This window comes from Colobus angolensis, unplaced genomic scaffold, assembly GCF_000951035.1.
Source record: "Colobus angolensis palliatus isolate OR3802 unplaced genomic scaffold, Cang.pa_1.0 Scaffold190, whole genome shotgun sequence".
NCBI lineage: Eukaryota > Metazoa > Chordata > Mammalia > Primates > Cercopithecidae > Colobus > Colobus angolensis.
In genome coordinates, this window is record NW_012115044.1 from 2,816,206 (window position 1) to 2,828,874 (window position 12,669).

General features: G+C 42.8%; 1 protein-coding gene across 1 annotated transcript in view; it reads right to left on the bottom strand.

The window, feature by feature from the left end:
• Nucleotides 1-7,073, bottom strand: part of LOC105510758 (epidermal growth factor receptor substrate 15-like 1) — an 82,370-nt gene extending 75,297 nt beyond the window's left edge. Inside the window, 3 exon segments of the mRNA XM_011940662.1 lie at nucleotides 4,199-4,604; nucleotides 4,855-5,074; nucleotides 7,029-7,073. Coding sequence (XP_011796052.1) covers nucleotides 4,199-4,604; nucleotides 4,855-5,074; nucleotides 7,029-7,073 — 671 coding nt within the window.
• Between the last annotated feature and the right edge of the window lie 5,596 nt (nucleotides 7,074-12,669).

Sequence of the window (12,669 nt, forward strand, 5' to 3'; positions counted from 1 at the left end):
GATTTGGGAACTTCTTAGTTTTACTGCCATGAAAAGACTCCGCCTCAAAAAAAAAAAAAAAATCACATTGTAAGTAAGTGGTAGAGTTGGTTTTTGAATGCATTCAAAACCCATGAACTTTCCACTATGGCATCGTTCCTCTCTGATAACGTAGCCCACATGGTGGATAAGTAGATACAATGACAAACTGGCTCTGAAAGTGTGTAAATTATCCCTGACTTGAGTGAGCTTCTGATTTTTCAGTTGAGATGGATCTGACTAAACTCTGTAAAATATGTATTCAGACATTTAGCACATATTTTGGGGGCATTTACTATGTGCTAGACACTGTGATGTGCTTTTGGTACACTGTAGTGAACAAGAAAAAGTTCTTACTCTCAGTCTGGTTGAGAAGACAGCCATACGTAAGTAAATAATTCCCTAAGTAAGATTTTTTCATAATCCTAAGTGGAATGAAAGAAGTAAAGCAGGATGATGTAGTAAAGATGCTGGCATGCTGTGTATCATGGATGGTCAGGGAAGGGCTGAGAAGTTTTATTTGAACTTGACCTTTAATGATGAGAAGGGGCCAGCCTTGCAAAGAACTACTGAACAACAAGCACAAAGACTGAGGAAGAAGCGAACTTGCATGTTTTAGAAAGAACAGCAGTGGGGACCGGGAGCGGTGGCTCAATCCCAGCACTTTGGGAGGCCAAGGCAGGCAGATCACGAAGTCAAGAGATTGAGAACATCCTGGCCAACATGATGAAACCCCGTCTCTACTAAAAAAAATGCAAAAATTAGCTGGGTGTGGTGGCACATGCCTGTAATCCCAGCTACTCGGGGGGCTGAGGCAGGAGAATCACTTGAACCAGGGAGTGGGAGGTTGCAGTGAGCCAAGCCGAGATGGTGCCACTGCACTCCAGCCTGGCAACAGAGTAAGACTTCATCTCAAACAAACAAACAAACAAAAACCGAAACAAAACAAAAAAACAAGAACAGCAGTGGGAATGGAGCACAGTAGAAACAAAAGTGAAGTGAGAGAAAGGTCATAAACAAGGCCTTGAGTACTTGGCAGATTTATTTAATCGGGAAGTATATTTGTTTACATTTCAAGATGTGATAAGAACCAGGACCATGAAGACATCTCCAGGTTGCAAGGCGAGACATGGGGGGGACAGCTGCCCCTCTTTTTCCTACATAAATGCCCAGATTCATGTGATCAGGCCCCTTGTCTGCAGTAAACTGCCTCACATGTATCACGACATGCAGTTTTCACTATATTGCCTGGGGGTAAGAACTGGGGCAAAGGATAGCTAGTGTGTCCTGTGTGTAAGTAAATAATAACATGGTCTGCTCTAGAACCCGTATGTTGGCATCCAGGATAATACTATCAAATACGAATATTATGTGCTTAATACATAGTATGATTCCTCTTTTTATACTAGCATGCTGGCTGCTGTTCAGATAATGGATTAGAAGGAGAAAAATGAAAGCGGGAAATCAGTTGAAAAGCTGCAACAGTGGATCACGTTTGTGTTATGGTGGTGGCAGTAGAAGTGAAAATATTCAAGATCTATTTTGGTGATAGAGTTGACTAAGTTACCAGAGAGAATAAGAGAAAGAGAAATTAAGGTTGATGCCCAAATTTTTGGCTTGAGAAACTGGGTGGATGCAGGGTTGGTTTCAGAGAGGGAGAAGCCTGAAAGAGGGGCAGGTGGTGAGGGGCAGAATTAAAAGTGCAGTTTTCAATGTGTTGATAAACATCATCCAGCATCACTGTTGGTGGCTGGCCTTTTCTGTGTTTGCCATTTATGCCAGGGAGATAATAGGTAGTTTTTCTTCATGTTCATTTTTTCTCTATGATCTGAAGCTACAGTTCTATATCATAGGGCCCTACTGAGTTCCCCTTGTCTTAAATGTTCCCCTTGTCTTGTATGTAAATACCTGGCCTATGTGACTCCACCCAAGTTGATCTGTGATACCCTCTGGAGTCCATCCTCTCAAATCACCTTGAGTACTTTCCTTCTTGCTGTTCATTCTCCACTAAATTCCCATGCCCCCAGATTAAGAAAGAAATCTGATAAATAACTTAAAAAGATATTATTTGGGCCCATATATTTATGATTTATTTTTGAATATTCAAAATACCCTGCTTTAGCCCAAGTATCACAGTGATTTTTATGCTGCTGTCTTAAAGATTCCTTTATTATGACTTTGTGTGTGTCTGTTTTGCTAAGCCGGAACCACGTTTCCAAGAACTCCTTTTGTTTCCGGCTCAGGGCTGGCCACAAGGAAAAAATGAACAAGATCTGGAAGGCAGAAAAGCAGCACCAGCTATCTTTATGATTTGAAGGTGGGTGTGAAGCCAGCCGTGGCTGCCAGCTCACCTAAGTTGTCACTGATCTGCTGGTTCACCCTTTGGCATGGGCTCCTTCAAGTCCTGCTAGATTCCCCTGCTTCCGCTTCTCTGAATCCCTGGCTAGCTATGTGTATGTTTCTTTGGTGAAAAGCGTCAGTTTATCCTGCAAGTCATTTACACGGAGGCCACGAGAAGCAAGTATGAGTTTCATTTTTTCCTTGCTCTATCCATTTCATATGCATCTTTCCTTCTTGATCGTCAGCCCTGCAGACTTCACGCCCAAGAATAGATGCAGAGGCCTTAGACTACTTAACACATTCTCATACTTGCATAGAATCTAAACCCTGTAATAAATCCCTGGTTTTATATCACTCACAATGGTTCTACTTCCCCAATAGAACTGTAACTGATACATATGCAGTGTAGTATCGCATAGCTAAAGTTTCCATACAGTGTAAAAGAATATTAGTTTATTTTCCACTATGATTTTGATTTATATTTTTATCACATCATATATCTTTTACCTCTATAGCAGACTTGAAACTTGCTATAGATGGAAATGCTTGTAAAAGAGGATTTCTATCATTCTTTAGTATTTCTCAGACTATTACTGTGTCTGATTACTAAGGAAAAAAAATGTTTATTTTTATAATGAAGTACATATATATTAATTTTGTACATTTTATTTGCTTTCAACATCAAATTGTTTATGCATGCACGTATGGCAGAAATTGTTGTGCTTTGTATGAATGTTTTTATAGTCCTTAAAAAATAATGGATGCAATATCCGTGGTAGCCTGACGCTTTAAATAATGTTCTATTGCTCATTTTATTCAACAAATTTCCATTCAGCAGTTCTTACTGGTATCTACAATATGTCCAGATCAATGAATTTCTATGAGAGATTCAAAAGAAATATAAGACAAAATTCCTTCTCTCATGAAACTTATAATCTAATATTTACTTTTATAAATAAAGGAGAGATTGAGAGACAGAGTGAGAGAGTGTGTGTGTGTGTGTGGTGTGTGTGTGCGTGTGTTAGGGGAGAGAGGGTTGACTTGTAACCCTCCCCCAGGGGTGCAGCTTCAAGTAATGACAGTCCATATTAGGGCAAGGTGGGTACTGTGGCAAACTGGAGAGTCACTTGCCCCTTCTAATGGCAGTAACGGCTCCTCAACTCCCACCAATGGGTTACCATTTAGGTCGGGTCTCTAGATGTTCTCTTGTTCAAGGGATGCTGTAAACTGGGACAGTTACATGAACATTCCCATTTAAAAAATATGCACGGAGTGGGCCCGGCCGGGTGGCTCACATCTGTAATCCCAGCACTTTGGGAAGCCGAGGCAGGCGGATCACCTGAGGGCAGGAGAGTGAGACCAGCCTGGTCAACATGGTGAAAACTTGGTCTCTACTAAAAACACAAAAATTTGCCGGGCGTGGTGGTGCATGCCTGTAGTAGCAGCTACTTGGGAGGCTGAGGCAGGAGAATTGCTTGAACCTGGGAAGCAGAGGTTGCAGTGAGCCTATATTACGCCATTGCACTCCAGCCTGGGCAACAAGAGCGAAACTCCGTCTCAAAAGAAAAAAAAAATACAGAGGGAAAACAGCCTGGAGCCTGAATTCTGTCCAACGGCAGTTATAACCCTAGTTTTTCCAACATAAATAAATATAAAGGCATCGTCCTCCTCTGGAAATAGGGAGAACCAGACCTAGTTATCTTCTTGAAAAAGAAAAATATACTTCTGCATCCTCTCAACTTATAACGAAGGAAATAAGATAGTTAATCAATCAGCATCACTTGGGCATATTGCTATTATTTACTATCATTTTATTAAAATTAATAATTAATAAATTTACTGTAAAAGCAGAGCCTGCCTGGCGCGTAGCACTCGATAAACGCTTTTTATTATTCTGCTTGTTGTCGATGTTACCCCTCTTTTGGAGTACGAGGGGGCGGAATCGCAACGAGACCCCAGGACCCCGTGAGTGCGCGAGTCGGGGGAGCTGACCTGTGACAAACATGTGCAGAGCTCTAGTCCCCAGCCACGCGGAGGCTGCGGGTTCACAGAAGCGTTGCCGCCCCCTGCCGCCGCGTTCACCCTGCAGTCACTGCGGAAGCCGCACCCCCGGGAAGGGCTGCAAATCCACCCTGCCCCCAACACACCCGCGCTCCCTCTCTGCAGGCCGGTTCCATCCCCGCCCCCAGGTGGCCGAGCGAAGCCGCCTTCTAGCTTCCTCCCGACCCGGCGGCGCCTGCAGCTGCCTGGGGAGGGAGCCTCGCAGCAGCGCGAGCCGGGTGGGCGGGTTGGCGGGTGGTCCGGGAGGCGCGCGGGCCGCAGGGCAGGAGGAGGCCGCAGGTAGGCGGGCGGGGAGAAGCTCGGCGGTGGGACCCGAGCGGGCGCGCCCAGCCCTGCCTCTCTCCCTTCTCGAATCACAGACGGCCTGACTCACTCCTTTGTTTCTGGAAAAGATCTATCTGTACTAGCCCGAGGCGGAATTCACCCCGCCCGCACTCATCAGAAATCGTTTGCTTATTCTCTGCGCCCCTCCGTGCTCGCCTGGGACGCGGGCGGAATCCTGACGCAGGCTGTCAGCCGCAGTAACCGGTGACACCGGGTGAGCAGACTTCCACGCCGCCTTCCCTGCGCCGACGGACAGCGCGGCTTTCAGCGCGCACCGCTGCCCCCTCGTGGCAGGAGCAAGCATCGCAGCAGCGCCGACCCCACCGCCCACCTGCAGCACGGGGAGCGTCACTTCTGGGTGTTTTTCAAAGGGAGCATTTTTACAGCTCCATTCAACTACTGGGATTGGGAGATATGACTCCCAGGTTGATTACTAATGAATAAGAAGGGGTGTGGTCTGTGCGTGTATGTTCGTGTGTGCGTGTATGCTCGTGTGTGCGTGTATGCGTGTGAGAGAGAGGGAAGGGAGAACAACTGTAAGAGCATGTTTGTGGTGACAGGATAATGGAGAGGGGAGGAAGGAAGGGGTAAAATGAAAGAGATTAAAAAGCAAGAGAGGCAAAGTGACAGTGACGAGGGAAGAGAGTGACAGGGAAGGATGCAGAAAGAATGCAGGGAGCAACAGTTTGATGGGAAATGGGAGGGGACTTTTGCATGACAGAGAGGGGAGGATTTGACATTCTTGAGAGGTAAAGTTTCATTTTGGTGAAGTGAACCTTGTGAACATTCCAATATACCTCTCTCCTGTTTTACATCCCATTTTGTTTGGCAGCTGCTAGAAATGAGTTTCCATTTTTCTGTCTTGTTTTAATATTCTCATGTCTCCCACATCACTAAGATCATTAGAGGCAGAAACAATTACGCCATACATCCCCTGCATCTGACAGAACCCTCTGTGCGCGCTGGTTTATTAACTCCAGCCTTGCCCCTCTGCCATTAGCTACATCTGCTTTTGTTATTCTGGTCCACGTTTCACCAGCATACACACACACACTCTCTCCCTCTCTCCACTGACCTCTGTGGGCTCACTTGTCCTTTGGGAAATAGACCAGTAGCTGCTCAGAATCCAAATGTATGTGACAAACACTCTTGAAAAGGCTTCTGCCACCTACTCATCAACAAACAAGCAAAACAAAGCCCCAACAGCAACAAATAGCCACAAAAAAAGGTTCTTCTGGATCGCATCTGTAACTCTTGACCTAATCCTTTCATTTTCCCTAGAAGAACAAAAGAGAGAGAGAGATTTTGCAGGGTCTGTGTTAGGCTATAGCTTGTTATGGTGGCAAAAAGGTTAAAAGGGATTTTCTATACCCCATTCTTAGTTACTATTTTGCCAACATTACCCCACACACAAGTGTGTGTGTGGGGGTCACATTTAGAAAGTCTGGACAGGATGATAAAAATTGTTTTGGCAGAAGATAAATCATTGCATATGGGCGTGGGCAGTAATGCCCAAACTCATTTACCGTAACAAATGGTTTCATGAAAATATTTTGGTCAGTACAGCTTATTTTGGCATACTGAGAGGTGGTTGCCTATCTGTGGGATTGCACAGAGAGAATGGACATCTTGTGGGTCAGTATTGCTTAATTCATTCGGAGGGAGCTCTCAGGAGAGTGGCCATCCTCGGTGTTTGACCTTCATACTGAGGCATGCCCAGGGATTATTGAGGATAGAAATTCAATTTGGAGATAAAGCATTCTTTTGTAATTTTAGTAAATGGATTATGATGCACATAAGCAACAAGAAGAGGAAAATGCATTGGGACTTCCAAATACAAAACCTTTCTCTGACGTGGTTATATCAGAGGGGAAGAGTTATAATATTTTTGCCTCAATCAGTTGTTGTAAAGTTCAAAAGAGATAACGTAAGTGGACATGCTTTGCAAATTCAGAGGATGCTCCCTGGAGTAAAGGCAAAACAATGCCATGGAGAAAAAGGATGTTTGCCACAAGTGTTTCTGAACCAATTAACTATGTTATCTCCAAATCATTAAATAATTGTTTAATTATCCTCTTAACATGAGAACATTTACATTTCACTTCCCTAGTTTCCTTTGTATTCCTCCGTTATATGTCTTTCTGCTTGAATCTGTTTAGTGCATTTGTTTAGGATCCTTCATCAGGGTTTCAGCCAAGGAACCCCTACTCTTGGGGTTTATTGACACTGTGACCAAGTTGAGTCTACAGTAGCAGTCAATGAGTGCTGCTTAGTTCCCTGCTCACCTGCTCAGATCCATGCTTGGCTGCTGTGCCCTGCAGGGGGCTCATCACAAAGAACTCATACGTGTCTGTGAATCTAGGTCTTTATGGGATGGGGATGGGAATTGCATTTTCTATTGATAGTAGAAATGCAGTGATTACATAGATATAAAACATATATATAATCACACATATATGTATACTGCATATATATATACACACATATATCCATATATGTATATAAAATATCACAGTACATATATTCTCCCACCCTGACACACACCTACCAATGTTTCTTACCCCTACACACAAAATTTATCACTTTATAAGACTCAGTGGTTTGCGTTCATATTTGGAGTGAGAGTAGAATATATGTCTCTATAGTAACTATCACCGTAGGGTTGAAAAGTGAGAACATTTAACAAAATCTCACAAAGAGCGGTGAACTTGCTCTTTGAATTAGTTTGCTAGGGCTACCATAACAAAATACCACAGTGCAGCTGGCTTAAACAACAGAAATGTATTTCCCACAGTCCTGTCTAGAGGCTGGAAGTCTAAGATTAAGATGTCAACAGGTTCATTTTCTCCTGAGGCCTCTCTCCCTGGCTTGCAGATGGCCACCTGTTCATGGTGTCCTCACATGGCCTTTCCCTCATGCATGCACATTCCTATGTCTCTTCTTCTCCTAAGGACACCAAACAGCATGGATTAGGAACACGTCTTAATTGATTCATTTAACCTTAATTCCCTCTTTAAAAGGCCCTATCTCCAAATAATAGTCATAGATTTTGTAAGGTACCAAGGGTTAGGGTTTTGACATACAGATCTGGTGGGACATAATTTAGTCCATAAGATTCTCCAAGCATATTCACATGGGCTACTGAGAGTAGTCTTCCAGGTTCCACAGGGATAGAGAAGTCTGTATCAGAAACAACACTCATATTAGACCCAGAAGTCCCAGAGATTGGGTGCTGGAGTCCTATTATTCAGCTGACTGTGTGATCTCGAGTCAGATAGTTAATTTTCTGAGGCTCAAGTGGCCTTGCCTGTGAAACATGAGCTAACTGTTAGTGTTTTGCCATTATTATTAATTATGATTACATGTAATTATTAGTATTCAGTTGCCTAAGATAGCTGTATGAAGAAGTTCTGTGAAATGATTTGTACTGCTTCATTTTACAGCAACTTTTCTTAGTGTTTGGGAGACAATGTAGTGTTTAAGAGCAATGTCTGTAAAGGCAACAGATCTGAGTTTGAATTTCAGTCCATTTACTTCTTGTCTTAGTCAATTTTGTTAATGGACAGACATTTTTTGGCTTATTGTTGTGAAGGCTGGGAAGTCCAAGACTGAGGGACTGCACCTGGCAAGGGCCTTCTTGCTGCATCATCCTCCTTTCATAACCAACCCACTCCCACAAAAACTGCACTAATCCATTCACCCTTATGACCTCATCACTACTCATTAGGCCCCACCTCCCAACACTGTTACTTGGGGGATCAAGTTTCCAACACATGCCTTTAGGTGAACAGATTCGAACCATAGCACTTCCTTGGGTAATTATTTAATTTTAAAAGATCCAGTTTTCTTTTGTGTAAAATAGGACTAATAATATAAACAACAGACAGAATTCATATGAAGATTAAGGAAAATAATACAATAAAATGTGAGGGCTTGGGCCCAGCATGGTGGCTCACACCTGTAATCTTAGCACTTTGGGAGGCCAAGGTGGGTGGATCACCTGAGGTCAGGAGTTTGAAACCAGCCTGACCAACGTAGTGAAACCCTGTCTCTACTAAAAATACAAAATTAGTCGGGCATGGTGGCACATGCCTGTAATCCCAGCACTTTGGGAGGCCAAGGTGGGTGGATCACCTGAGGTCGGGAGTTCGAAACCAGCCTGACCAACTTCGTAAAACCCCGTCTGTACTAAAAATACAAAATTAGCCGGGCGTGGTGGCGCATGCCTGTAATCACAGCTGCTCGGGAGGCTGAGGCAGGAGAATCACTTGAATCAGGGAGGCAGAGGTTGCGGTAAGCCGAGATCATGCCATTGCACTCTTGCCTGGGTGACAGAGCAAAACTCCATTAAAAAAAAAAAAAATGTGAGGGCTTGAAAATAGTGTATCATCATCATTAATTTATTTCTGTAAACTCTTTCCCTTTCCTCTTTCCTCTTAGCACAACTGAACTTCCACATGGAGTTCAGTTCTATGCCTGATTTGAGTTTTGTAAATAATCTTTGTGGTATTCTTTTGTGCCAATGACAGCAGTTTATTCTTCAGTTGATCTTTTTGCTGCTTCTTCTTTTCCCCCAGCCAGCCTTCAATGGATGGAGTTTTGGCCTTCTGTGAAGATAGGACAAGCATTCATATACTTCCCTTGGCGGATCTATCATCTCCTTTCCATTAAGGTAATCCCTTGGTAAACCACATGCTTGAGTCTTAGTCATTTCTTTCAAGATGCAATGGCGACTTGTTGGCATAATTTCATCTCACTTACACATTTTCAAACACATTCTTGTCAACCTGAAGTTTGAGTAAGCTGGGTAGAGATGAGGACAAAAACAATATTCACCTTCAATCACCACAGCGTCCCAGCACCTAGCTCGGTGCCAGCCAATAATAAGAACCCACAAATATTTCGGTAATGAATGAGTAAATGGGCTGTGTGTTGACAAGAGAGTAGCTGAAACACTAAATCCATTTGTTTTTTAGTGGGAGTTACTAAGTGGGGAGAATTCCAGAGCGAATATTGATGGAGGACAGTGTGAAGCTTAAAAACCAAGGAAACACTGACATGGAGGCAGGTGTGTGTGTGAGTGTGTGAGTGTGTGTGTGTATGTTTGCGTGTGTGTTTGTGTGTGAGAGAGAGAGATGTTGAGAGAGTAGCAGGAAGTGCAGTTCAGAATCAAATAGCTTAAAGGAAAAGGAGGGATTGGGACATCATCCATGGTAAAGGGTTCTGAGAAGCTGCCTTTTGATTCACAGAGGGTGTTCAGAGCCCCATGTTTTAGTGACCCTAGTTCCACCTAGACCCAGCTCTAGGCATAATGTGTTTGGCAAAATGACAGGACAATTAAAGGGTCATTAAAGTACTTTATTTGTATCATGAAAAGATTGACTTATAAGCCTTCGTTAAGTATTTGCCTTCCTAGCCAGACATAAGCTCCATAAAGACAGGAGCTGGCCCACAGGGAGCAAGTGGACTGGTATGGTACCTGGCCCCTAGCAGTTCCTTCATGAAGATTTCAGAATGACCAAATGAGTGAACACACAGCACAGGCATCTGTGTATTTGCACCTCTCCAGGGTCTTTTCCACTATTCACACAGAAAAACGTGTTAACTATTGTGAAGCAGCCTTGTGTCTGTAGCTGCCACACACTTCTCAATGACCTTCCCTTTTCAAGTTGAGTTTTGCACCATGTCAACAAGTGGCAGCTTTCTATCATCAAACTGTTTGTCCAGGGTTATCATCATTACTTTCTTTTCTTGTCCTCACTACAACACACATGCCCATCTCAAATTAGTTCCATTGCTACTTAGGTAATAATATTTTAGGGTGTCTTTACTTCAGAAAGAATGATATATTTAGCAAATGTTATGGATATAGGAGGTTTTAAGTGGGACTAAATGCAGCAATTAATGCTAATGAGTCTGCTGTTAGCATGTAATATTCTTGGTGTTAAAATCATGCATCACCGAATGTGAAGCCTCAGTTTGTGCAACAGATGCCGATCTTAATGGCTATATTCTCTTCCCATGGATAAGCTAGCTTTAGTTAAATGTACCATTAAGAATAACCATTTAAAATGTTAATGAAAACAGTGATTATAACCACCAAGATTTTTTTTCTTTTTTTAACTTCTGGCTCTATTACTTTTTATTTTCAAAAGGACTTTGGGAAGGTGAGAAACTTATTGCCTATGTATGTTATTTTAAATAGGGAAAGCCGATACAGTTTCTGTTCACAGCAGCCCTGAGGCTGCATGTCTACATTATTAACACCAACTGTACTTGGAGACTAACTCTCCTTTGTTCTCATTTGTCATTTCTTCTAAATATTCATTTAGGATGTAAGGTAGAATTGGGCAAGTAGGATCCTTGGCAGTCCAACTAGTAGGTAAACAAATATTTTGTCTTCCTGAAAGTATCATTATACTATCGCAAATTAAGACTGAAAAGGGAAAAAAACACCAGGATGTTGATATTTAAGAATAAATACTTTATCTTTTCAGAACAACAATTAAAATGCTGGTTTAGGCTTTATTGCTAGAAAATGGAGTTTGTGAAACAAAGAAGTAATAGATGCATAGCAAGAGCTCTGTCTCTTTCCACATTGTGTCACTGGTTATAACCTGAGACAGATCCTCCAAGTCTTAGAACATGGATATGCAGTGAGAGTGAGGTTTAGGTAGAGAAGCCTTTGTGTCTTGGGAGTGCCATATGTATTGAATGCATATGACCCATGTCTCCCATTGACTCACTTCTTGGCTGGGCCACATGACTCATTAGGCCTGGTAGGGTCAGGACGGTGTAGCAGGTGGGGAAGGGCTAAGTGAAGAGGGGCTGACTAGACCTGGGAAGTGTGTTTATAATGAGCTTTTTCAAATGTACAACTCAACTCCCTTGCACCTAGGAAGTGTCTTCATTCAGAAGGAGTTCTCAGTTCTTTCCCTGGGGAGTTGTCTTGATTCTGGAAGTTTTATTTGTTTACTTTTCCTTTGAGAATTGGCCCAAATATTAATATATCTGGGTAAATCAATGCTACTTCAAGGCTCTGTAATCTCATGATTGTTAATATAGAGCCTGGAGGTTTATATATTAAGAATAATAAGTGCAGGTTGAGTTAACTGTCTAAGAGCCAGAAAATAGAGAGGAATGTTTAGAGTCCAAGGGTTAATACAATACAGATTTCTGAATGGGATCTGTGGTTGCAGCAGCTGAGGTAGTGCTGTAGCACTTATTTTTCAGTGACAATTGCCTGGAAGCTTCTGATGACTCTTACTTAGGGCTGCCCAAGGTTGGAACTGCACTATTTCTCTTAACCTGACCAGCATCCTCTCCCACTTCCTGAGTTTCTGATCAAGGTCCGTCTCTGATGTTTGTTTGGACTAGTAGAAACATCTTTTTTTGGGCAGGCCGAACCTGAGACAGAGGTTTCTTTCTTTCTTTCTTCGTTTTTGCAATAGGGGGTCTTTGCTGTAAGATTAATTTCTAATTTGATCTAGGAAACCAGGCAGGGGCAGGGTGAGCAGGTAAAATGATAAAGATAGTAAGTAAAGATAACAAGGCTAAGTCAAATTGTTATACTTCCTCTGATGGTTAATACTGAGTGTCAACTTGATTGGATTGAAAGGTACAAAGTGTTGATCTTGGGTGTGTCTGTGAGAGTGTTGCCAAAGGAGATTAACATTTGAGTCAGTGGACTGGGGAAGGCAGACCTGCCCTTTATCTGGGTGGGCACAATCTAATCAGCTGCCAGTGCAGCTAGAATATAAGCAGGCAGAAAAATGTGAAAAGAGAGACTAGCCTAGCCTCCCAGGCTACATCTTTCTCCTGTGCTGGATACTTCCTAACCTTGAACATCAGACTCCAAGTTCTTCAGTTTTGGAACTTGGCCTGGCTTTCCTTGCTCTTCAACCTGCAGATGGCCTATTGTGGGAC